Genomic DNA, 26,271 nt, shown 5'->3' with positions numbered 1-26,271 from the left:
TGTTTATGTGTGTGTGCCTGTTGAGTCTATTGTGGGCTGCCGTGAAATGTTCTCTGACAGCGTGTGGATCTCCAGTCGCTCTTGACAGCTTTTGCTCATGGGCTTCGAGTCCCACTGGGTTTACAGCCAGCATTCTCTTCTTGCCTGGACACATACACACACGCACACAAACATAAACACACGCCACATCTAATTAACACAGCGCAACATTCCGCCAGACAAGCTACTTTTACCCTGTCCACCTCTGCACTTCAAACAGCCAAGCGCTAACACCACGCAGCGCCCATCATAACCAAGGTGACTGGTTTCAGAGGGAGAAAGACTGGCTGTATGTATGCAGTCAAATTGAGCTCTCTGGAGTACAATCTCTCTAGCAACAGCTCTCATCGCATAAAAGATGCACAAACTAGTCATTCAGAGAGGTATCAGCACAGACACTTCACTCATTAGCTGTTAGCCTGTTAGCATGTGGCTACTGTAATCACTTTTTTGTTAGCCTTGGGATTCTTCTCACACGGATCAGAGTCTTCCAAAGTGTCAGCCCCACTCGCCTGTGTTTACGCCACTTGATTCATAATTATTTTCCTAGTTTGTTTTCCCAAAAGTGCTTTTATTTGTCAGATTTCTAATGCACAGTGTGCTAAATACCGGCCCCTGTGGAGACGATGACAGGCCTGCGATTCAGTTTCTCGATGCAGGTCTCTCTCTTTCTCAGCTTTGATCGCTTTGGCGCTGATGCCACAGAGCCTATTTGAGTAATTAAGGGCAATCATTGATCTAATTAAAGAAAGTAGAGGTTGTGTCAGAGGAAGCACCTCTTTAATAGGGTCCAGTGCATTATGGAGGATGATAAACAGACCAATGCAAATCATGATTCGTTACTCAAATGGCCTTCCCTGGGTTCTATGAGGTACTGCATCTCTATTTAGTAATATAAAAGTTATCTATCTATCTATCTATCTATCTATCAAAATCATGCATCATATGCTGATTTGGTGCTCAGGAAACATTTGTTATGATTATTATTTTTATTATCATTAGTTTTTTATTATTATTGAAGATGGTTATACTGCATTTTTAGGACTCTTTGATGAACATAAAGTTTGAATAACAGCATTATTTGGAAATTTGTTTGAAATAGAAATATTTTTTTAACATTATAAACATCTGTCATTTTTATCAAATAGATGCATCCTTGCTGGATAAAAGTAACAATTTCTTTAAAAACAGCAATAATGTGAATGCAATAACAAAGATTATTCTAAAGTATCACATTGAAAATCTTTTGTTGTTGTTGTTATTTTTTACAAAAGCACCCTAAAATAGTTTCCTGCATTTAATTTGCTGTTTTAATTTAGATGTCCCATTTATAGTGTCACTGTTACTGGTGCATTTGAAGCATGCTGTGAATCTTTCCATGAGGGTTGAGTGTATATGTGTGAGTACGGTATTCGAGAGGGAATTAGAAAGCTTTCTCTCTCAGCATTCACTGGCAGTCACACAGTCTGATAGATTCAAGACGGGTAAATCCAGAAACAACACAGACACATGTCTCTGTGTTTATGACCCATCACTAATGCACCTGCAGCCAAGAGACAGGCTTAGTGTGACATAACATTGACATGTCAGAAACCCTAAGGGAAGCCACAGGAGAATTTTCAAAATCTTTTTTGGTTTTTTCGTTGTTTGTCTCTTTCTTTATCTCTCTCTTACTCATCTAAACTGCCATAACCTTCCAAATGGCATGTCTGTTTATTGAGTCACAATGCTGATATATGGCAAAAAAAATATATATATATATATAAATGCTCTTCAGATGTTCTTGCACAAACGCACTTTTGTTCACATCATAAATTAAAGTGTTGCGCTCACTTTCTGCATCAGTCCAAATGGTTTGAGGTCAGTACATTACACAGCTGCGTGGAGAATTGTTGCTAATTGAGTGAAAAGCACATTGTCTCTGGGGGGCCGAATGCAAAATTCAGGTATATTTACACTCAAGATTCTCTGTTAAATCACGTCGACTCTCTGGAGATTTGGAGACAGTTTCTGGTGAAATATGCATGAGAACAGCAGCATTAGCGGAAAAGGACTTTTGCTTTCAATGTCTCCCTTTCACACATTTTGATGAGGGCATGGTTGTACTTGTCAGACGTATTTTTGAGTGGCACATCTTGTTTCGAAAGGGTGAAAAGAAACTCACTAGTCCACATTCTCTTTGTTTTATAAATCTTTTTTGTTTCCATGCTTTGTGTTTTGTTCAAAGAATATACAGAATTTGTTTATGGCTCAATGACACAAGGGTAATTTTTTAATCTATTGATTCATTCAACAAAACAGTAAAATGCTATTCATACTTATATAGACTTGAATGCACCTTTTAATATAAAATAATATTTGGTGATATACTATAAAGCCAAAAATGTCTTGATGTAATAATGAAGAGAGAAAAAAAAAAAAAGCTTCATTAAAAGAATAAAATTCTATTTATAATATATCAAAATATTTAGAAGATATTTAGCATAATGTCCAAGCTGCTCCCATCTGCTTTTACTTGGAGAAATATGTATTTTGTGTTCCACAGAAAAAAAAGAAAGACAAACCAGTTTTGAAAGAAATAAGGCTGAGTAAATGATGACAGATTTCTCTTTACAGATTGAGAGAATCAATGGTAAGAGTGGTTGTGTGTTCTCTTAGCAAAGCTGTCTTTTGCCTCGAAATGTAATCTCATTTTAGGAGATCCATCAGCCTCTTTCACTCTCTTTCTCAACAAAGTAAAAAAAGAAAAAAGAAGAAGGAAACAGTGAACAGAGGCAGTATTGATCGAGCCGAGAGAGGGGTCAGAGGTGAATGAAATGTTGATTTGACACCTGGTCTGTGCTCCCTCCCTTTCTGTCTGGAGAGAGGAATGAAGGGTAAATCAAAACAGTGAGAGGCTGAGATCTTTCACAACTATTTAATGTTGGAATAGGTTGAACCTTCCCCTCTGTCCTCGCAAGAATAGCTTTCCGTGTATTGTACCAGCCACTGTGTGTTTTTACTAAAGGAGAGGAGGGAGGGACGGCTGAATTGATTGCTGGTTAAGTTCATAGACAGTCGGACAAACTCCTGTCAACAAAAGGAAAGCAAATAAACAAATGCAAATGCTTGGTCATGGCATTGAAAAATGTGATCCTATTGTTTATATTAAGTGGCCTTAGCTACTATGTACTTGCATCAAAAAATAAGTACAATGTACTTATTGGGTTCATATTGAATTGCAAAACACTTTTGCTGCTATTGAGGTGGGATACGGATAAGGTTAGGGAAAGCTTTGGTGGTATGGGCAGGTTTAAGGGTAGGGGTTAGGTGTAAGGGATGGGTCAACAGTGTAATTATAAATGTAATTAAAGAAAATAATTACAGATGTAATTGCATGCAGGTGTTTTTAAAATATTAGTACAATGTAAAAACATGTATGTACACAATAAGTGCATTGTATCAAATGATTAATTTAAATGTAAGTACATAGTAGATAAGGCCACTTAATATAAACTGGGACCGTAGTAGCAACTCCTGTACTCAAGGGGGCGATAGAGATACCTTTAAATGTCTGTGCCATTAAACTAGATTTGTTGTTGTTCAAGTATTTATAAACTATAAATGTAACAATGTATTGACAGTTTAACTTGCTCAGCAAATGATGCCCTGCTTTGGCAGTAGTCGACGTGAAAGTGATAGCTGACTGTAGAAGTAGACAATTTATGCTAATGTTCGATATGGAACTTAGAGTAGATGCTGTATTTAATTTGACACAAATGAAAATGAGGCTGTGAGGAATGTCCAGAATTCAGTCAGTCCTATTTTCAATGTTTCAAGTAGGGCATTGACTCAAATTTCATGATTTGATTCGTTTCAAAATTTTTGAAAAAAAAAAGAAAGAAAAAAAAAAAAAAAGAGAGCTTTTGAATAATGAACAATTCGTTGAATTCAGTGGTTCAATATTAATATTATAAAGCGACAAGAATAATTTTGAAAAAACAAAATTAAACAAAATAACGACTTATTTAGTGATGGCTGATTTCAAAACACTGCTTCAGGAAGCTTTGAAGCGTTATGGAGCTTCAGGAGCGTTATAAATCTTTTGTGTCAAATTATGATGAAGATCGGTTTGACATGCGAAATCGTGACAAAAGATTCATAATGGTCGGAAGCTTCCTGAAGCGGTGTTTTGAAATCGGCCATCACTATATAAGTCGTTATTTTTGTTTTTTTGTTTTTTGGCACACCAAAAATATTCTCGTCGCTTTATAATAGTATTGAACCACTGTACTCACATGAACTGATTTAAATATGTTTTTAGTACATTAATAGATCTTGAGAGAGGAAATGTCATTGCTGGCTATTCAGGCCTCACTGAGCCATCGGATTTCAACAAAAATATCTTAATTTGCGTTCCGAAGATTAACAAAGGTCTTAACAAAGGGTGTGGAACGACATGAGGGTGAGAAATAAATGACATTATTTTCATTTTTGGGGAACTAACCCTTTAATGTGTAAACAAATGAAAAATGGATCTAACGGAACAAACAAAACCATAAACCAAGCAAAACAAATAAAAATGAAATAGTATCAATCTCTGTTTTTCTGCTCAGAGGCAGGGTTATGTGCTCGGACCTTTGTTTTTCTCATCTGAGATGCGTATCCCGAGGTGTGGTTGGGATTAAGTTTGCGTGTGCAGTTTTTCTAACCCTGTTAGGGCTGCATTAAGGAGTGAGTAATCTCTTCACACGCAAGTCCTTCGCTCTCTTTCATTACCCAGCAGCGCTGCCCGGATCTATAGCACTATGCTGCTCCATATGAAACCCAGACCTGTCCAATCAATATGCCCCAAGGCTGCAGTGAGGGCAGAGGCTGAGGAGGATGAATCCTAATTTGATGAAATACGCATTTCGGATCCGTCCGGATGCTTGCAGGGCCTGGGGTAATTGTCGACAAATTCATCTTAAAGGCCGGTAGCTGAGGATTGCTTTCAATTAGGAGTGGACCTTCTGTTTAGCTGTTTGTGGACCACTGCTCACCTCTCACCAAGTCTGATAGAGAAGAAACACTCACACACTCACACTCTGGCACTATGGTGTCTCATTAGGATGTGGTTATTGCTCTGAAAGGTGCATTTATGATTTGGCAGGCTTTAACTGTAAGCAAAGCCAAAGCGGTGCTTCTAACCGTACTAGAGGGTTTAATGGACTTTTAAAATATCCTTGTCTTGTTTGCTTGTCTCATTTTGTGTGCTGAAGTAAAATTGCCTGCTCATACTTTTATTTTATTATGTTTAAGATGACAAGGGTCTCTACCGTGTGACATTGATCGCTGATGGTTTCGCACAGTGTTGGGGAAGCTGATTTCAATCAGTAATATGCTATAATTCTGATTGTTGGACAAAATAACTTGTTACTAGAAGCTACGTTGTTTTGAAAGCAGCTGAGCTACTGTCATAATTACTGAAAAATGTAGATAAATTAGTAGTGTGAGTAATAAAGTGTTTAAGTCCTGGTGTCTTTGGAAGCAAGCATTTTTTTTAACTGTTGTGCAACATTAACTGTGGCATATGTATACCAAAGTTAGCAATAATGCTGGGCAAGATGATTTAACTAGTCCAGTTTCTTATATATGGTGCCCTACACATGAGAATAAAATATTTTGCAGCAAAGAATTAAGAATTTGTTCACAACATTATATGTTTCTATATGTTTTAGTTGTATCGTGGCCACATTGTACTAATTCGTTCCCTAGTTTTAGTTAAACTGTGGCCATGGAGTAACAAATTAGTAAAACATGGCCTCGTAAATTTTTAGACATCGCATTTACCCAGCATGCTGTGACCATGGCTAGCTAATAAGATATTAACTTGTGTCATGTGCACAACAGGATATCAAAGCAAAACATTAGCAAGTGTTATCTTTTGGTCACTCTCTGTCAACAAGGAAATTTATTGGTAAAAAATGTTCCTGGCTTACTTCCAAAACACTCGTTCCATATTTGTCCATGAGTGCTTGTAAATTTCTCAGCGGAATTTGAAAAAAAGTCACGTCTGCTTTAGCCTGTGTGGTTCAAAGTTCTTGGATTAAAGTGTGACTATTCAAGTGTGAATTCATCAAGCTTTTCCGTTTTTTATATTTTTATTTTTTTTTATTTTTTTAGACAGACAGACAGATGGTGGTCTCAGGACAGCTTTAGTGTGTTTTGACTGGCATTTATAAAGAATAAAGTGAGTCTGGGAGCGGTTCGGCTTCTGTCTGCAGTGTGATGATCCATTGATTTGCTGTCTCTCTCTTCTGCAGGGACGTACGGACCAGATACAGGGTGGGCGGCAGCTTTTCCTGAGTGTCAGGAGAGAAACCAATCGCCAATCAATATAGCCGACCAAGACACTAAAGTCTCGATGGAGTACCAGGAACTCACACTGGACGGGTTTGATGCAGAGTCGTCCAACAAGACATCAATGAAGAATACAGGCAAAACTGGTAAATATGCACAGATACAGACTTACAGTCTTAAAGGGTTAGTTCTCCCAAAAATTCTGTCATTTATTACTAACCCTCATGTCATTCTACACCCATGAGACCTTTGTTCATCTTTGGAACACAAATTATGATGTTTTTGATGAAATACTTGAAGTTTTTTTTTTATTCCCCATAGATGGCAATTTAATCAGGGTTTAAAGGGGTAGTATAATGCCACTTTTACAAGAAGTTTCTGATGTCCCCAGAGTGTGTATATGAAGTTTTAGCTCAAAATACCCTACAGGTCATTTTTTATAGCACTTTTTGAGGGGTGAGCAAAATGCTCTGTTTTTGTGTCCATTTAAATGCCAATGAAATGAAACAGTTATAACTTGTCATTTTGTCATCTTGCTTTTATGACATGCTATTGCATTTGTGTTACGTGCTGTATTGCAATAACATGGCCTCACCCCCTTTGTTGCGTGTCCTCGGGGGCAGAGTTTATGTAAATTCTACAACAAGCCCTTTGTTGTAGTCCTTAAACAGAGAATTTTTTAAAAGAAAATATCTCTGTTTGCATTGAACTTTCAGCGCTGTAACTTTGCAGATACTGTTTATGATCAAGCAGCAACATTACACACTAACTAAAGTTAAAAAAGTGAAATCGCAATGAACCACCCCTTTGATTATTACTCATTATTGGCTGGCTCCGGCACCGTTCTGACGTAGAACCTGGAAGCGATGGACGTAAACAGCGTAAGAGAATTACGCAGAAGTGAAGATATTGTTAAATAAAGTCATTATTTTTGTTTTGTTTTGGGCATAAAAAGTATTTGTATAGATATTTTTAAATATTTTTATTAAAGACTTGAGAGTGACAGAAATTTATTAGGGGAGAAAGGGTTATGGATTTAGATTGCTGCAGAAACACGTGCCAATTGCTGCACCATGCCACTGACTTCTATAAATTATAGGTTACATTGAATAGAAAGTGTTCAACTCTTGTACTTTCAAGCTCTATCAAACTTTTATGATGTGATCCCCCTCCCCTGAACTTTTCACACCCGAATTCTGTTTTCATGCTACAGTCTTGCACCATTAAGCTGTACTGCAGCGGAGTGTATTGAGGAAGTAAACACAGACACGAATTGCCCAGCATTTCCCTCCTTAACATAATCCGTGCAGAGGAAGACAAATGTCCCGCTGTTGTCCCATGAATAATGGAGAGCTGCTCTGCTATTTATAACTGACACATGAGTGTTTTATCAGCAAAATAATCACCTGGAACAGGGCGGCACAATAAACCTACAGACCTGGCACTTCTGAATTATGCATGACTCAATCAATGTTTTAAATCATTTTCTCTATGGACGACTACAACGTCAAGTGACCCTTGACCTTCTCACCTTGAGCGAAACACTCATTAGGGATGTCCGGAAAAGGAATAAGTGTGTAAAAGATAAAGAACTTGAATGTCTTTGCAATGGAATGCTAGTGTACTTGCTTGCTGTGCAGTATATAGTGTACACCAGTGGTTCTCAACAAGATGGCCACAGGATGACTTACAATTATTTTATCGTATATATATAAAAAAAAACACACAGCACAACAGCTTAATATGAATGTTAAAAACACAAATAAATCAAGATGTTTTTTATTGATAAACATACCCAATCTTGAATCCTCTGCAATCACAAAATGAATCATGGTTATGTCATGATCACCGTCTGTTCCTGTCAGTTCCCGGACTACATCTCCCATCATCCTCTCTGCCACTCACCTGCACACACTTCACACTAATCACCACACCCAGCTGCAGCTCATTACACGGACTATAAAAGACTCATACACACACCACCTCACTGCTAGGTCTTGTTTTCCCTGTGTTGCATTACCAAGCGTTATATCCTGTCTGCCTGTCCTGTGTTACCGTTCCTGCCTGTTTCCTGTTTGTTATCTCGTTGCTGCCTGTCCTGACCATCGCCTGCACCCTGACTACGATTCTGCCTGTTCCTTGTTGTTCCCGTTTGCTCCCGTTTGACCCTGCCTGTATGACAACGCTCACTGTAAATAAAGCTTTGCATTTGGATCCCTACCTGAGTCCCGCCTTCGTTACAGGTTAATTATTTTTAAAGTCCCCCTGTAGTCAATAATTTTATCCCTTAAAAGTCATCTTTGATCGCAAAAATTACATATTTAAACATTTTTCCTTGAAAAAAAATAAATAAAAAAATCTTCATGCTTTAAAATAGCTTGAATGTAACTCTACACCCTTGCCTCATTTAGTATACACGGTTCTATGAATATGCAATTTAGCTCCGCCTCCACTCACTCGCATCCAGTCGTTGACAATCACATAGTGACGTGATTGGTTACAAGGTAGTTTGTGATGTCAGAAACAGCAGCAATTTTAAACCGTGTTTTTGATTGTTTTGTTAACCTCCATTTTAAGGAGTAAATACTCAGCAATGGTGTTGACACATGAATTTGCACATAGTTTGTCTTAAAGCATATTAAAAATATCACATAGACATATAAACAATATTAAAAACTTGATTTTCACCACAGGGGGCCTTTAATATAGTAGTCAACGGTTTGAAGTGGATCAAAAAAGTTAATCAAATTTGTCCTAAGAACTAAGTTGTCCTAAGAAGAAGGTTTTAGGACAACTTTGATGAAAAGTTTTGATCCACTTCAAATGTTGACTACTGTATATCAACAATCCTAAGTTTGAAAACAAGCAGCATTGTAATAATCAGAGCAGGAATATAGTAATATGAATATTGTGTTGGACGACCATTTATTTTAATAAAAAGCATTAAATTAAATGATAAATCAATTATTTATTATAAAAAAATAATAAATACATATTGTAAATATATAATAAAAATAAATAATGATACAATAAAATGCTTATTAATCCAATTTTCTGTAAAGATGTCTTATCTATAGGCAGTCAAATCTATTTGTTACACTGAAAATGGAAGATCAAGTCAAGTACATTGCATTTTTCGGTACAGTATTTCACTCTGTGCTTTGTTCTGTTCCATATATACTGAAAAATCACTTACTGTGCACACTGCAGTATTCTATTCCTAACATAGAGGTGTTTTTGCGAGCGAGCAATTGTGTGTTGCTGGACTGGCCAATACACAAGCTCCTCACAGACCCCCACCAAATTAAACTCAAGAAATTCATGAGATCTTGGAACCTTGACGAAACATTTGCATTGATCAAGGATTTGCTGGCAGACGAGGCCTAGTTTTCACAAGCTGCCGTTCCAAGGTCCTGCTGGCTTAGCCGTCTAATTCCTGCCTGTTTGTTAAAGCTCATGAAGCTCAAAGCCGGAATAGCTAATGAAACTGATTCTCCCTCTCATGTCGGATTACGTCAAAAAAATCAACAAAAGACCAAACAACTTAAAGAGGAGTCGCGAGAAGGACAGAGAGTGGTGTTGTTTTTTCCCAGGCTTGAGAGTGTGTGTATTTGTGCGAGAGCATGTCATGCTTCTTACTTTTGCCCCTGGCACCTCCAAGTCACTCCTTCGTTGCTGTGGTGACGGATTCAGACTGCCACCAGTTGATTGCTTCAATATCTCAATGGTTGGACACTAGCCTGTTTCGCTAAGATTACAAGTGAGGTTTCAGAGGAGCCGTTCTTTTAAATAGGACACAAATCTCTCGTGGCAAGCGGTAGGGAAAAATCACTCTGAAATTCAATCAGAAATAGAAATCTGTCCAACAAAGGCTGTGCTATTTAAGGTTGCGCCCATTAATTAAAGTCCGGTCCTGGTGCGAAAGACCAATTTGTGAATCTAAATGCTTTTGGACGGAAGAGCTTTCGCCTTTAAGGCTCTTGTTTTATGAAATAACAAAAGGAATCAAAAAAGCAATTTGAAACACTGTGAGGGGGAAATGTCTTCTCTCAGCCAAATTATTGCTTCATTTGAGGCCTGGCCTTTTCAGGGCAACAGCAGAAAGGAATTGTGTATAACATTCAGCCCGTGTCTCTAAGGAAGCTAAATGAATAATCCTAAATGCTGAAAGGAAGTGTCCTCCAGACTGTTTTCAGTCAGAAATGCTTGGAATGTATTTGTTTAGTGTACATGCCAAGAAAGTGGTCTTTATCTCTCTGTTTCTCCCTATTTAACCCTCTTTCCTTTTCTCTGCACTTCACAGTGGCGATCTTCCTGAAGGACGATTATTTTGTGAGAGGAGCCGGGCTACCGGGCCGCTTCAAAGCCGAGAAGGTGGAGTTCCACTGGGGCCAGAGCAATGGTTCGGATGGCTCGGAGCACAGCATCAATGGCAGGAGATTCCCTGTGGAGGTGAGCCCCAGCTAATCTCTCTCCAAGGTCTGTTCCATATCTAAACAAACCAGCTCCACCAACTCCCAACTCTGGCCTACTTGCTTTATTTTGCGGGCTACGCCAACTTTTTGAAATTACGCTCTTACTTGGGACTTTGTCTCGAGAACATTCAAGCATTATTTTAAGAACGCTATAAATTTCAAATGGTTCAAGACTTGTGATGCATTGAGGTTATTTTGCCTTTGAAGTTTTGTTTATAAGAGTGTCCATGATAAAAAAAAATTCTAGATTAAAAAGAGTTTAATTTAATGGTGCTAAAATGTCATGTGGTGTAACCAACAAGTTAAAAAACAAATATATTTTCCTCACACCTTTAGTACATATACATCTTAAATCAATCAATTAATCGATAAAGATAACTATTTTGGGCAGTCACACCATATGACATTACAGTATGAACTAAACTTGACTTGGTCAATAAATGAGCCAAATTTTAAAGGTCAAATTATCTGATATTTTAAGAGAATCTCTGTATCGATGTTGACATGAACTGTTTCTCCATATTGGGAAAAACAACACGTGACTTTGATTTTTCAGACAAAAGTTTTCCATTAATAAGCACAACATTTTCCATTAATAAGCATTAATAATTATTATTAATAAGTAATAATAAAAAATTAAGGTTACTTAATCTTAAATGTGGGGTATGTATTTTTTCAACAATGCTGTTGGACATTTGAAGTCAACCCAAACAAACCCACACCTCTCTTCATTGCTCCGCCTCCAAAACTCACCCTCCAATCCTAAGCACCCTGCTCTGAGTCGGTCTCGAACCCCGGGCCATCCGCTGCTAGCAAGCAAGGCGAGTGCACTAACAATGACGCCAAACACCGCATTCTCTAGCGGTCGTCAATGCGCAGTGGTTTACCTGCACAACTCTCACTAGCTGTCCACTGTTACACACGCAATGCGAGAGTGGATGTCTGTTTATCACAGCTGACGCGCAACAAAATGGTGTAAAATGCTGTAAAATGTATGGTAAAAAAATGGCAGCTGTGGTTGCCAGAACTTTACCGTAAAAAATACAGTAGTAACGTTTTAAGTTTTACGGTAAAGTACTTCGTTTACTATCTATTTTACAGTTCAAAACCATATAATTTAAAGGTTTATATTGTAATAATTACGGTTCATAACTGTTTCTTTTACACACTGTGAAAAAATCTGTTAAATTTACGGTGAAAAAAAAAAACATAGTGCACTAACTGATATAATGTTAATGTACCAATCTATTGAAGTACTAATATCTGTTTTGTAACTTTGTAATACACTGACAACCCCCAAACACAGAGGTGGTGAGAGTCACATGATGAATCAAAGCTCATCAGAAGCAGCTTTTCCAAAAGCTGAGAAGAACAATACTAATATATACAGTAGAAGGTGCACCCAGTGTCATTCACACAAACACTAAACACAACCATGGTTTAAAAATGCAATAAACATTAATTTAACAATATTAACATGTAACATAAAACCCTAATGTACATAACTAATGAAGTTATTTCAATGAAAATACATCAAATGTGAAGTGTCACGCAGAAATTGTGGGAATGTTGATTTATGTTTTTTCACTGTAAATTATACAATGACTTGTTATTTTTCACTTCTAAAAACTAAATGTAATGGTATTTTACTGTAAAATTACATTAAATGTACCATTAGATCTATTACAGTTATTCACCGTATATAGTATGGAAACTATCTGTAAACCAATTAACTGTTTTTCACCATAGCATGTTTACAGTCTTTTACCGTTAAAATCACGATCATTTTTTACAGTGTAAGACTTAAGGTTTTCTTTTAAAGAATTTTATCTTTTTTTTCTTCATTACAGTATCAGGGCATTTCTACCACCCTGATATTTTTTGACTTAATGAGCCCTTATAAAGGTCAAATTATCTGATATTTTAAGAGAATAATTTCTGAATTTTAATTCAGAAATTAAAAACAAGTTCATCATAGAAGAGGTATACTATAATCAAATCAGTATACTGCCAGTGCTTCCCACACATAGACTTTACTTGGTTGGGCCGCCCAGGTATATTAACGGCCGCCCAAGTATATTTGGAGACACATTTATGCTTTTATTATTTTTATCCTCTTATACTTTTGTATCCACCCAAGATAATGAAACCATCCGCGATCGATTAAATGGTGGAAAATCTCCCCTGGCGCGAGAACTGTTTACTCACGCTAACGTTTCCACATGCGCTGCAGAGACATAAAGAGCACTGCATGTTGCAAAGTCACAAGGTGGCACTGTTGCGCATTCTACACTTCTATGCTTCAGGCTGCTTCAAAGTGATTCTCAATCAAAGAATAGTGCAGATTTATGCCAAACGATTGCTAATAAATTCAAGTTGATGAATTATGACAATGTCTACTTTATGGCCTTTATATAATTTTTTTTAGACGGTTGTAAGAATCTGAAGGATCAGCCTACATTTCAAAATAAGAGTCCTGGTGTATTTCAGGCTTGTTTATAATTAAGTCACACGCTAAGTTTTTTCTTCTTCTGGGCATTATTGGTATTTTGTTTACACAATAAATTGTATTTAATTTGATTTCCATTTAATTCATAGTAAATTATTGTAGTCTCCCCCACAGGAAGAAAAGACCAAGAACATGATTTGACCTGTATATTATTCATTATATAAATTATACTAGTAAAATTGATGTCCCATTCACTGAGAGAGACACTATATGACAGCAAGGAGAACATAGGCAAAATATAACCATTTAAATACTGTAATTTTGCATAATTTACAATGCTTAATAATGCATAATATTAATATGTAAATAAATGTAATAGTATGTTATGTAATTAAAATTTATTTCAATAAATAAAAATACTGTTAAAAATCACACATTATTTGTTGTTTGTCACATAATAGAGCATTTTTGTGCCGTGGGTACTGGAGAATTATTCCCCCGGCTACCACCGCAAGTATATTTCAAACCTGTGGGAAGCACTGACTGCATTTTAATGTTTTTTTTTTTTTTTTTTCTTCTTTTTTCTTTTTTAAATTAATAGAGAAAATAAAAGTGTATCAGGTCATTGACCCACAGCTCTCAGTCTAAAATGAGCTTTATCTGGACCTTGGTAGTCTTTACATAGAGAAAAAGCAGGAAGAATCATGGTCGGGTGGAGAGGAGGAATGGTTGGCCATGTCTTATAGAAGCGTGTAAAAAGGCGTTCCTGTATTGATTGAACAGGGCATTATGGAGACGAGCTCTCTCTTGGGTCTGATCACTGGCTGCTTGTGTCTCTCTTTGCAATTCTGATTTATCATTATGGCCGCCTGGCACCTCTCATGCACACTTGAGACTGATTTTATCACCCTTCCTCAAATATGCAAGTGATCAGAGTTTGCATGTCTTTCAACATTAAGTGCAATTAATATTGTTTGATTTGGTGGTCGTAGTTTTATTGCCGCCCTCTCACCCAACCTAATTTAGAGAGTAAAATATGTGTTCGTTGGCCTGCATCACCATCCCTTGTATTGGCAGTTTGATGTGGCTTGGTGTGATGATGTCATCACAGTACAAATCACATTGGCACTGAAGGTCTCCTACTGCATTCTACCAGCTATTTAGATATAGCTTGCTTAGAATTCAAAGAAAGAATTTAAGGACAATGCGCTACAGTGATATTTCCATGAAAGGATTTGGAAAATACTCTTATTCAGAACCAGAACCATTTAAAAAAAAGAAACAGTGGAACCAAAAAACATTCGGTTCAGTTAATATGTTTCTTTTTAGTGAATCAGAACCTTTTAGCATGACAATTATAGTCCATCTAATTCTAGAACAAATTACTCTTATGAGTCATTTATTTTTAGTGAATCAAAAGCAACGTATATTCCGTAATCCTGCCAATTCCTGAACAAATGACTCTTATGAGCTAGTTATTTTTAATGAATCAAAACTATAAAGCACAAACAGTGTAGTTTAACAGATCTTTGATGGAATGACCCCTGTGAGGTGAATCATTTTAGTAAAGCAAATCCATACAGCATTACCATTATAATCCTACCAATTCCCAAACAACTGATTCTTATGAGCCATTCCTTTTTTGGTGAACCAAAACACCATTCCCTTTTTAGTGAATACAGCACGAGCAGCTTAGTCCAACCGATTCCTGACTGAATGACCCTTTCTGATCCAGTTCTTTTAGTGAATGTAATGCATACAAATTGTGTTGTATTTATGGCTTGTGAGACTCAAATCAGTGTAGTGACTAGATGTTTATATGGCAATATATACAACATTTTCAAATTCAAATAACTTTTTAAATTTCATTTCCAAGTGTTCCCTTCAAGAACTAAAAGTGATCAGTTAATCGTGTAGCTTCAGGGCCAAATAGAGCTGACATTTGTTATTTTGAGCGGCCTTTTGGACAGTTTTACTAGAGCGATCTGTGTTTTGGTTCATCTGATGTCTGTCTGTAGTGTGTTTGACTTGTTTGGTCTGTCACATTTAGTGTCTTGTAGTCAATGTGAGTCGAGCCTGAAGCTCAGAGAATGTAGATTAGGCTGCTCTTTTCACTCTGTTACACAACCCTAACTGAATAAAGAAAAGACAAAGAGACAGACGTTAGTTTGGAACATCACAGAAGTTGCAGAAACACTGGAGGTAAGGTTAACAACAAAACCGAATAACAAGACAGAAAAAAGGCCGGAGTTGAAGTGAAGTGTGGCCTATTATGAATTAGTTTTCACCAGCCGAAACGCTAGCTTACAACCAACACGCTCATTAACGAAACTAATTGAGTCAGAAAGCTAATTAAGGCTATCAGCAGTGGGGCTCTGTGGTTTTCCTGGCATGACGTCACGTGTTTTGGCCTGTGCTCTCTTCATGAGAGCTCTCAGACCCAGATCCTTCATGCAGCTAAAGAAAACAGCGTCACCTGTTGATTAAAGCCATTTACAAAAACATACATTAACCGTAAGTGCTCACTTGGTTTTATTTATCAAGTGGTCATGACATGATTTAGATGGTGTAGACTGAGAGAAGAGGGCTCATCTAATCTGAATTAATTACACTAATTAAACCACTGAGGAATTATTGAAAGACTAGGCATGGAGGGCCTTTTTTGTTGTTGCTGTTGTTGTGGTTGCTATTGTGGTTTTCAATTCTCTTTGAGGCAGCTTTTTCTAAACCACTGAAGTTAACTCATAATATGCTGGAGAGAATATTATTAAAGTCTAGTTTCAAACTAAAGCAGAATGACTGTTGCATATTTCCAAGTAACACACAAATAGTGGTGTTTTCTTCTTTTTGAACAGAGTGGTTTTGTGAATGATTCAATGACTCACTCATGCAGACAGTGCATTTGTACTATAGACTGTAAAATAATATGGTCGTAGTGTCTGTGAAGTCACCCGTCGGTTTCTGAAGTGCATTTTTAAAGCCCAAAAGTGGGCGGCGCCAGTCATCGCCATCTTGGCAGTGTGTCCACCACGTGTCAAAAAATTAAAATGGGCAAAGAGAAACATTGAATCCACCTGTCAACTTTAACACTCTGAGGTCTGAAAACGCGCTGGCGCGTTTTGCAGGTTTTTTTTCACATTGCAGCAAAACAGACTTAAAATACTCTCATTTTTTGTCATAGAGACATAAGTAATATATCAATTGAAACTATAGAATATCTTCTTTTATTTGTATACACTCAGAGTAAAAACACAATGTTTTGCTTTTTGTAAAATAAAGAAAACAAACATGATGCGTGGTTTCCCTCTGAACGAAGTCCAATCTGATAGTTCTCAGAAAATGAACTGTAACTTAGTGAATACTAATCACAGAAAAATTAAACTTATGTCTAAAAAAACGTTAAGATGTCAGGTTTTAACCCTCTGGAGTCTGAGGCTGATTTGGGGCCTGGAGAAGTTTTGACATGCTCTGACATTTGTGCTTTTTTCAGTTGTTCATAAACATATAAATGACAAAAGTGTCATTACACTGTATTCAGCACAAACTAGGCTACAATAATATGTGAGGAACATGTTACTGAAAAAACAAAAAACTCAAGTCACTGAAATAAGGCCAAAATAAGTATATTAAATCTGTGTTCACAAGACTTTTGGGTATTGGAGGTTGTAGACTAGAGTTTTTGCTTCAAAATTATGTAAAAATTATGCTGCCTACTCCTTCATATAAAACAATATATTGATTGAAGACACTTTTTGCCAAGAAACACAGTATGCGTGGAGGCGTGAATCACCACTGAATAATGGGCCATTCTCACCTGAGAAGACAAAAGAATCGCATAGTAATGAGCTGAAATGACTTGCATATTAATGAGGCATTTTAGTCAGGTAGGCTGTGAAAAAAACCTTCTGTGATGTCAATGGCACATCATGATATATGAAACATACAGAAAAATATTATTACAATATAAAGTAATGGTTTTATATTATACTTTAAAATATAATGTATTTCTGTGATGCAAAGAGTCTGAATATAGGCTTTTAGTTTAAAAGCATGCACATTTAGAGAAATATTGGATTCTCATATGCTTATGTCAATTTTCTATACAGAGAAGTTATATTTATTTAATATTCATTGTCATTACTATGAGCGCTGGTGTTTTCAATTCATCCTTGAAGTCGGAGGGCGCTCTCTGTGCATTTTTAGTCCACAAATTCATCTAAAAGAAGAAGAGGCTATTCCATGAATGGAGTTTCCAATTCATACTGGAGCCGGAGGGCGCTAAAGAAACAAAAACTCATTTATGTAATCTGTATGAAAAGAGAGCCATGTCAGAAGTCCGTGATTCAGCTCATTATCTGCTAATGCGGCCACGCCCACAGAGCCAGCGCTATTCAGACGCAAATTCAGAGGCAATACATGCATTCATCGTCTCAATCGTGTATTTATTGTCTTGAAAAGTGTTTATCTGGATGTAAAAGTCATGGTTAGGGAGCTCTAGAAGACATGCAGTTAGTTCCTGTTTTCTTTTCTTCTACAGATGAATTTTAGATGAGTTTTTGTTTCTTTAGCGCCCTCCGGCTGCAGTATGAATTGGAAACTTCATTCATGGAATAGCCTCTTCTTCTTTTAGATGAATTTGTGGACTAAAAATGCACAGAGAGCGCCCTCCGACTTCAAGGATGAATTGAAAACACCAGCGCTCATAGTAATGACAATGAATATTAAATAAATATAACTTCTCTGTATAGAAAATTGACATAAGCATATGAGAATCCAATATTTCTCTAAATGTGCATGCTTTTAAACTAAAAGCCTATATTCAGACTCTTTGCATCACAGAAATACATTATATTTTAAAGTATAATATAAAACCATTACTTTATATTGTAATAATATTTTTCTGTATGTTTCATATATCATGATGAGTTTGAGACATCACAGAAGGTTTTTTTCACAGCCTACCTGACTGAAAAGCCTCATTAATATGCAAGTCATTTCAGCTCATCACTATCCAATTCTTTTGTCTTCTCAGGTGAGAATGGCCCATTATTCAGTAGTGATTCACGCCTCCACGCATACTGTGTTTCTTGGCAAAAAGTGTCTTACAAAAACTAAATCAATATATTGTTTTATATGAAGGAGTAGGCAGCATAATGTTTACATAATTTTGAAGCAAAAACTCTAGTTTACAACCTGCAATACCCTAAAGTATTGTAAACACAGATTTACTATACTTTTTTTGGCCTTATTTCAGTGACTTAAGTTTTTTGTTTTTTCAATAACCACGCATTAATGTTATTCCTTCAAAAACACAAACATGTACATGTTCCTCACATATTATTGTAGCCCAGTTTGTGCTGAATACAGTGTAATGACACTTTTTTCCATTAATATGTTTATGAACAACTGAAAAAAGCACAAATGTCAGGGCATGTCAAAACTTTTTGCATTTTAGTTAAATCATGGCCGTTTTTTAATTAAAACATAGGGGAAAAAACGTTAAAACGTGGCCACAAATTTAGTCATGGGAACAAATTCTTAGTTGAGGGTCTCAATCTATATTTTTTCTTCCGCATGTCATGTGCAGGGCTCTGTACATTTGAATGATTTAGTTTAATGACTGATTCAATGACTCACTCATGAAGGCAGTCACTTTATTAATTTCTGAATGAATTACCTGACATGCTGGGGGGAAAACAAGATAACATGGCCACAAATTAAGAATTTGTTGACTCAATTCCCTCATTTTAGTTAAACTGCTGCCATGATTTAACAATTAAAATGATGGTACAATTTAGTACAACGCGGCCATGATTTAACTAGAACAAGGCAATGAATTAATAAAATGTGAACCTGATTCCTTAAAGAATCAGTGTTTTTGAACAAATCAGTTGAAAATGACTTGCAGAAAGTGTCGGGATCAGATTTGAGAACTAGCTGTTGTATAAAATTATAAAACTCATATTACACTGCACACATTTTTTTGTTTCCTTTAAACTCATTTTTTATAAGAACTTTTATCACAATTAGTTATTTTAATCCATTCAAAGCTAATAAATATTTCCTAATATTTATTAGGTACTTTTTAATAAAAATGATATATGAACCCCTGGACAGGAGTCATTGGTTCATGAGACTGAATAAAAAACGTTAATAGAAGATGCTAAAATCTGCTTTTGTTTGTTATTGATTGTTTGGATCAGTCAGTGTGAGCCAGACGAGTTTAGAACTTGTTTATTTGTTGATTCATTTTTGTTCAGCTCATATCTGCACAAAGTAGTATTACAGCTCTGCTTAGATCATCAAACCGAGATTTCCAAAGAACCGCAACACTGCCAAGCGCTCCCTCTTTGCATACAGATTACTCCTCCACAGAGCATTCTGCATTAGTCGCCCTGGCCCTGTTAACCAAAGAAGTTTTTCATGTTTTTGTTTTTTCAAGTGTGGCAATTACTTTTGTTTAGCTGGAGAGTCAACTGGAGACCTGAGGTAATTAAACGCTGCCCCCTGTGGAGGGCTGTTCAGAGCCTGACCGAAAGCACTGCTACTTTTGACAGATCACCCAGTGGCCCTTGACTTCAATCTGAGAGCTGCCAGATCACTGTCATTATCACTGGGGAGAGCGCTCTCCATCCTTCACTCGTCCGTCAAGCGGACCCTCCAGATGTATGGTAATCCAGGGGCTTCATGGCTTCGACAAAAGGCCCATCTCCAGAGTGTTTTGTTGAGCTAAAAAAAAAAAAAAAAAAAAAAACTTGAGGGATTTGGGAAAGGAAAACATTGGTCTTTACTCAGATTCACATACATCTGAATAGAAGTACACAACTTTTTGGAAAATAATCATTTTAAGACTTTTATTTAGCTTGGTGAAAGAAACAAACAAACAAACAAACAATGTAGCTAGTCAAGTAAAATGCCATCTATGGGACCATTCAGAAGCATCTGCCAACCAGTTTCATGAATGTACAAGCAGTTAGAGGTAATCATAATATGGCTAGCACCCATCTAACAGCCCTTCAGAAAATCCATTGGGGCTCTTGAGTATTCATTGGGTGAATGTTGTCACCTAATCAATATTCATGAGCTAAGCTGATGTGGTTTATACTATTCCCTTCTCTGATCACTTCTCTGCCTCTGATGACTTGTATGTGATGCAAGCAAACTTGGCGACTAGTCTGTTTCAGAAGTGGAGAATTAGATATCATCAAAATGGAGCTCTTAAGAATGTTTCTGTGTTGTCTTCACGTGGTTTTATGTTATTGCCAACTAGACATACACCAGTTTACTAATGGATCAATAGCTGTTTCCATCCACCTATTTTTATGCACATTTTAGGATATTGCATAAAAAAAAAACGCTGGATGGAAATGCCAAGATGCGCATAAATAAAAATGTGCATAAAAATGTATGCGCTCAATTGAATCGGATCTTTTTTTTTTAATCTGATAAGAAAACGTGCATAATCTACGATGGAAACACATTTACTGAATAAATTTGATGCGCATCAAAAAAACAGTGTTTTGGTTCACTAACTGGACTAACCAGAGACTGACATGATGGTGTTCCCAAACAGCAGCCATTCACCTCCGAAAGCAAGGTAGCATGAGCATGAAACGCTGCTTTATTCGCAAATGTTTTATGCGATATTCCAATTATGCACACAAGTTAAATTCACAACTATGGATGGAAACATAGCTAATGAGGTTGTTTATCTAGATTTTTGTAGCTTTACTATTTTTGTTGATTTTTCTTTGCTAGAATATAAATTAAACCTTTCCACAAAAGGATTTCAAGGGTTTTTAATTTTGTTTTGGAGGTCTCCTATAGCAGGTTTACATGCATCAAAGGTCAAAAAATGCAAAAAATTGCACGTCACCAAATTTTTCAATGATTCTCAATCGACTCGTCCGATGCTTCAGTTACTCTAAATCCCCCCTTTCCACAAGCCTGCTCTGCTTTGATTGGCCAGATGGCCCAGTCTGTTGTGAATGGTCTACCGCTCACACCACATGCGGAAACAAGCGGCCATTACCATAACTCATTCAGCCCTGGAGGCTTCCTAAAGCTCAGCAATTGCACACACTGTAAAGACAACAATGTTGTAGATTTTACCATATCAATCTGAGCGTAAGTCCGATGATGAAATATTGAAAGAACTAGTTATTCAACCAGAGCCTCTATCACAAGGACGACTTGAGCAGGACATTTCTCAGTGATACACTAATCAGTCTGACTTATTTTATAAGATGTTGCAGCTGTAATTCCTCACCATCAGCATTAACAAGTGTATGTCCATCAACAAACCGATGTGTATATTTCTAATGTATTGCGGTGCACACGTAGGAACTGTATAATTAACTGTCTCAATAATAGTGCTAACATTAAATTTTGTAAAACAAATCTTGCTCCATTACTCAGAGTAGTAAGAACAACAGACAATCTGCATTAATGGACACAATTTTAGCTAACAGTGGCTCACAGCTGATTAGGAGAAGTATAAGACAGTAATAGCATGAGTTAGCTGGTTAGCTGGAGACATACACAATATTAAACACAAAACTACATATTATGAACACCCAGTAATTAATCATACTTACAGGCTGTGATTCTGAGGAGCAAGTTGGTCCAAATAAAGTGGCTATTATCCTATCTTTAATGGCGTTTTATAAGGCCCATTTAGACCTCACAGAGATTTGAGAAGCAATCATGAAGATGTTATTTATTCTGCTGTTGTATCGGTGTGGTAATTTTAACCACTGACTCTTCACATCCTCATCCTTTGGGAGTGTTTACAAAGAGAATTTACTTTTGCTGAGCAGAAAACAGCATCTTTTCGACATGTATACAACACGAACCAGCTACAGCGTTTCAAAGTAGACGTTGTTCACGGGCAGCCAATGAAGACCATAGGCGGGATTTAGGCAAATGTTTTACTTTGTGACGTGTGGCCGTCACGGAAATGGGATCCGGATTCCTAATGACTTGTTTAGGCTGTTCAGAGTCAATTCTTTCCTTTGAGAGACAATAACTTTATTTATCGTGCACTTTCGGCTTCACAACTTTGCAGATTGTTTACATTCACAGACAGCTACATTACACATTGCGTGAAAGGTGATATTCGAAAAAGCATAATAGGGGCACTTTAACATGCTTCTATACTGTCATCATGGTATGTATCTCTTTTAAAGCACCGCTGGGATATCAAAAAATCCAAGTTGACTAGTCATTCGGACAACCAACTGACAAATCAATTATGAATATTTGTAGTTTTGCACATACCTTGGATGACTCCTAATCAAACACACCTGATTAACACCTCATTAGTACGCTAAAATGGATGTGTCAGATAAAGGAGACATATAAAATGTGTTCTTCTGGGGGACCTACAGGAACAAGGTTGGGGAGCGCTGAAGCAGACACTGATGAAGAGAGAAATTCACCTTTCATGTCTTTCTATTCCTCCTGAAGCGGTTTGCTCACTCACACATTCTAAACAGCCTGAGGAGGCCAGAGAGAGAAAGAGAGGAAGTGGGTGAGGGAGAGTTGACAGGGTGTGTAAGAGATGAGCTGTGACAGATGTCTGTCAAATGACACTTCTACAGACACCGAAGGCAACAGAGCAAAGGAGCGCAGGGTTGAGTTTGTCTTTGGGGAGTTATAGTCTAGTGCCTCCTAGTGGAGGTGCACATAGTCATGTTAATAAACCCCCAGCATCAGCACATCAACCAGAAACACATTTTTTTAGGGATCCAGTACTGAAGGGTTTTTCTTATTACTATGATTTTTCTTCCCTGAACGTATCTGGATGTCAGAAATCGTAAAGTCAGAAGTGCCAAACTTGGTGGAATGATCCCAAATCTCACCCACCTCTTAGGTAATCGAAATGACAACCGTCTGCTTTAAGACTTTTAGACCAAGCAGAAACATCTGCCAGCCAGTTGCATCAGCAGTCAACTGTACGAAGGCTCTAATTCTACTTCTTTCACTTACTGGGCTTCCACAAATCGGTTGTGACTACTGGCTGAACGTTACATCACCTGATTATTATTCATGAGCCAAGCTGATAAAGTTCATAAACTGTCCCCCTTACATCTCTGATGACATGAAACAAGTCAACAACTTGAGACAGGAAGTGGGATCAAGAAGCATTTGATTGCGTGATGCTTGTTGATACAACCATTTGCCAGGAGGTAGCGCTATTATGAGAATATTTACATTTTTGCTTATTTCTCAAGAACTCAATGGAATGGAATGAAAATCTTTTTGCAATGGTCATGTGGATTTTTTTTTTTTTTTTCAAGAACCATTAATAAATGAGCACCAGTGATAATTGATAATAGTTGAGAATAAAATCAGGTTAGTAATGGCTAAAAATATTTTACTGTATTTTTCATCAAATAAATGCATCCTTGAAGAGCATAAGAGACTTCTTTCAAAAACATATTTATTCCTTTGGCCGGCATAGGGCTTGTGTTTTTTTATTTTATATATCAGCATAATTAAACATGAATATAATGATAATAGTAGCATTATGCTTTAGTACAATCGAAGATATTTTTGAATATTGTCCTTATAATATCACTCATAACATTTTTGCTCACATAGTATAAATGTGTTTTTATATGAATACAAATATCTAGACTTTATCCTTATCTAGGCAAAGAAAAATTGTCCAAACATTGTAATTAATGCAGGCCAAACAGCTAATCTAACCCTAGGTGCCATTTGTAGCTATATTCTAACTTCACATTTATAACTCCATCTGCAAAACCAGGATCCAGATGTTGTACTTCTTAAAGATTCACACTCATGTGATTCCCAAGAGTCCTTCCTGTTCTGGTGGCTCAGGTCTTGGTTTTTTCATGACAGATGAAGGCAGCAACAGCTTTGCACAATGTCTACCTACACTCCCATGAATACACATGAGGGAGGCCATTGGCGTTTCGCTGCAAAATGCTGCACTCATTTTCTCAGAGTCATCTTGATGAATGATTTATGATTTACAAGGCCTGCCATTTAGTAATTGTTCTCTAATAAGACCGCTGAATGGCATGATTAAGTGCAGCCCTGCTGCGTTCAGGCCGGCTGTTTTAACTGTAAATCTGTGTTTAGTATGCCAGTCACATTCAGAAAGGCGTAGGATCTTCAATCAGGCGGGCATCAGCCTCCATGCAGCATTTATCCTGATAACACTTATATTGCTGTCTGAGATCACACACACTTACTCACGCTTTAGCGTGGCTAAAGGCCCTTTATTTGCTCATGAATAAGTCAGGCACCACAAAAATCGACTCCTCACGCATTTCGTCTATTAATCTTTAACCCGTGTCTTTTTCAGTGTGTCGAAATCCGAGATGACAGTCACACAGAGGTCGCCGTCACTGTTCTGAACAAATGCTATTATAACATTTAAATTACCCAAATAAATAATGGCAGAATAATATTTAAACTGGCTCCCAGAGATCGGAATGTGATAAGGCGTTGTGTCAAAAGGTCACAATGATCTAAATGCATTTTGATAGAATTGGAACGCCCGTCATTCACGAAGCTGTACACACTCCCTACCCATTGCATGTTTGTTGATTTTGTTTTTTGACGATTAGACCAATAAGAGTAAAGGCACATTTACATGGCAATGATGTACTAACTACGGAAAAGTTTTTCACATAGAGACGACAATGTTAAAACGATCCCTGTTCACACGGATCTGCGAAAACGACTCAAAACGCTGTATTCTGCTGCCAGGCCTATAGTTGTCACTTTGTAAAGAAACACTATGTGCCTATAGACTGAACATGTATGGGCATATGCATGATGTCACTGTTTTCAAAAATTCATGTTTTTGTAGTTTACACAGAGAAGATAACAGTACTGTTTACGTTTTCAGACCCCCAAAACACTGTTGTCGTTGGAACGAACGGCCAAACCTCATAAAAAGATTCCCGTTTTTAGTTGAAAATGGTGTCGTGTAAATGACCCTTAATACTCTCAGCTCTGCTTAAAGTCAAATTTTCAAGTTTTTTAGCTTTTAGTATGACTATGTTAGCCTTAAGGTTATGAATAAGCTGATGTGTTCCAAAACAATGACAAAATTCATATTTAGAAGATATAAGCATTCAAAACTTATAGTCTCCCACTCTCGCCAAAATGGATCACGCATTTTCATGACATCACCTCAGAATTCAGCTTCTCATTAAATCTTCTGTCCAATCAAATCCTCACTATAATATGAAGTCCCGACCCCTACACTATCAACAGATGCTGAAGCTGAGGCAGTTTTAATGACGCATGTTGAGTGAGCATCAATGTAATACATTAACACGTGAGCGCATCAATGCAATGTGCAGCACGAATCTCTCCACAAAACTCGCGTGCTCTCAAATATAGTGTCCTCATGGTTCTACTCTGGCTCAGATATTACGTGTGCGTGCTCGGTCATAGAGTGTGGGCACCAAACATAAATCGGCACCTATTGTCAAATACTTAAGGGCCAGATTTACTAAACGGGGCAAATTAACGTGAGAGCGCAATTCCACAAATGCGCCCATGGGAGTGGCAAGTTTTGCGCACGATCTACTGCTGACGTGCAAATTAAAGAACACAGAGGCAGTCAAATCATTTACATAATGACCAACGAAATCTAAAAAGAGCAGCACAAATTAGCATTGGGACGCAAATAAGCTGAGCTCATCAGGTGCGGGTCGACACAGGCGCAACTTGTTACATGTAATCTGACAAACACATACACAGATAGGCCTAATATTGTCTGCCAAGCCATGTCGGCCAAGCCATATTTTTTTTTTTTTTTTTTTTTTTTGAGGCGTTAAATAATGGCACAAATACCAGTAAATTGACAAGCACAATGATTAGTAAATCTCATTGCATGATTCATTTAAATACTCTCCTCCCATAAATTTTCCATCTTAAAGGGAAACTCCTACAAATGCATATGCAATAAGGTCAGCCACAAAAACAACTGTCCATGCC

At 37.2% G+C, this 26,271-nt stretch overlaps 1 protein-coding gene across 1 annotated transcript in view; it reads left to right on the top strand.

Annotated features, from left to right (window-relative positions):
- Positions 1 to 26,271, top strand: part of ptprga (protein tyrosine phosphatase receptor type Ga) — a 321,286-nt gene that overhangs the window by 181,656 nt on the left and 113,359 nt on the right. Inside the window, 2 exon segments of the mRNA XM_048172553.1 lie at positions 6,324 to 6,506; positions 10,664 to 10,812. Coding sequence (XP_048028510.1) covers positions 6,324 to 6,506; positions 10,664 to 10,812 — 332 coding nt within the window.

This window comes from Megalobrama amblycephala, linkage group LG21 (genome assembly GCF_018812025.1).
Source record: "Megalobrama amblycephala isolate DHTTF-2021 linkage group LG21, ASM1881202v1, whole genome shotgun sequence".
In the NCBI taxonomy this organism is placed as follows: domain Eukaryota; kingdom Metazoa; phylum Chordata; class Actinopteri; order Cypriniformes; family Xenocyprididae; genus Megalobrama; species Megalobrama amblycephala.
This window is presented reverse-complemented; position numbering and strand designations above follow the sequence as displayed.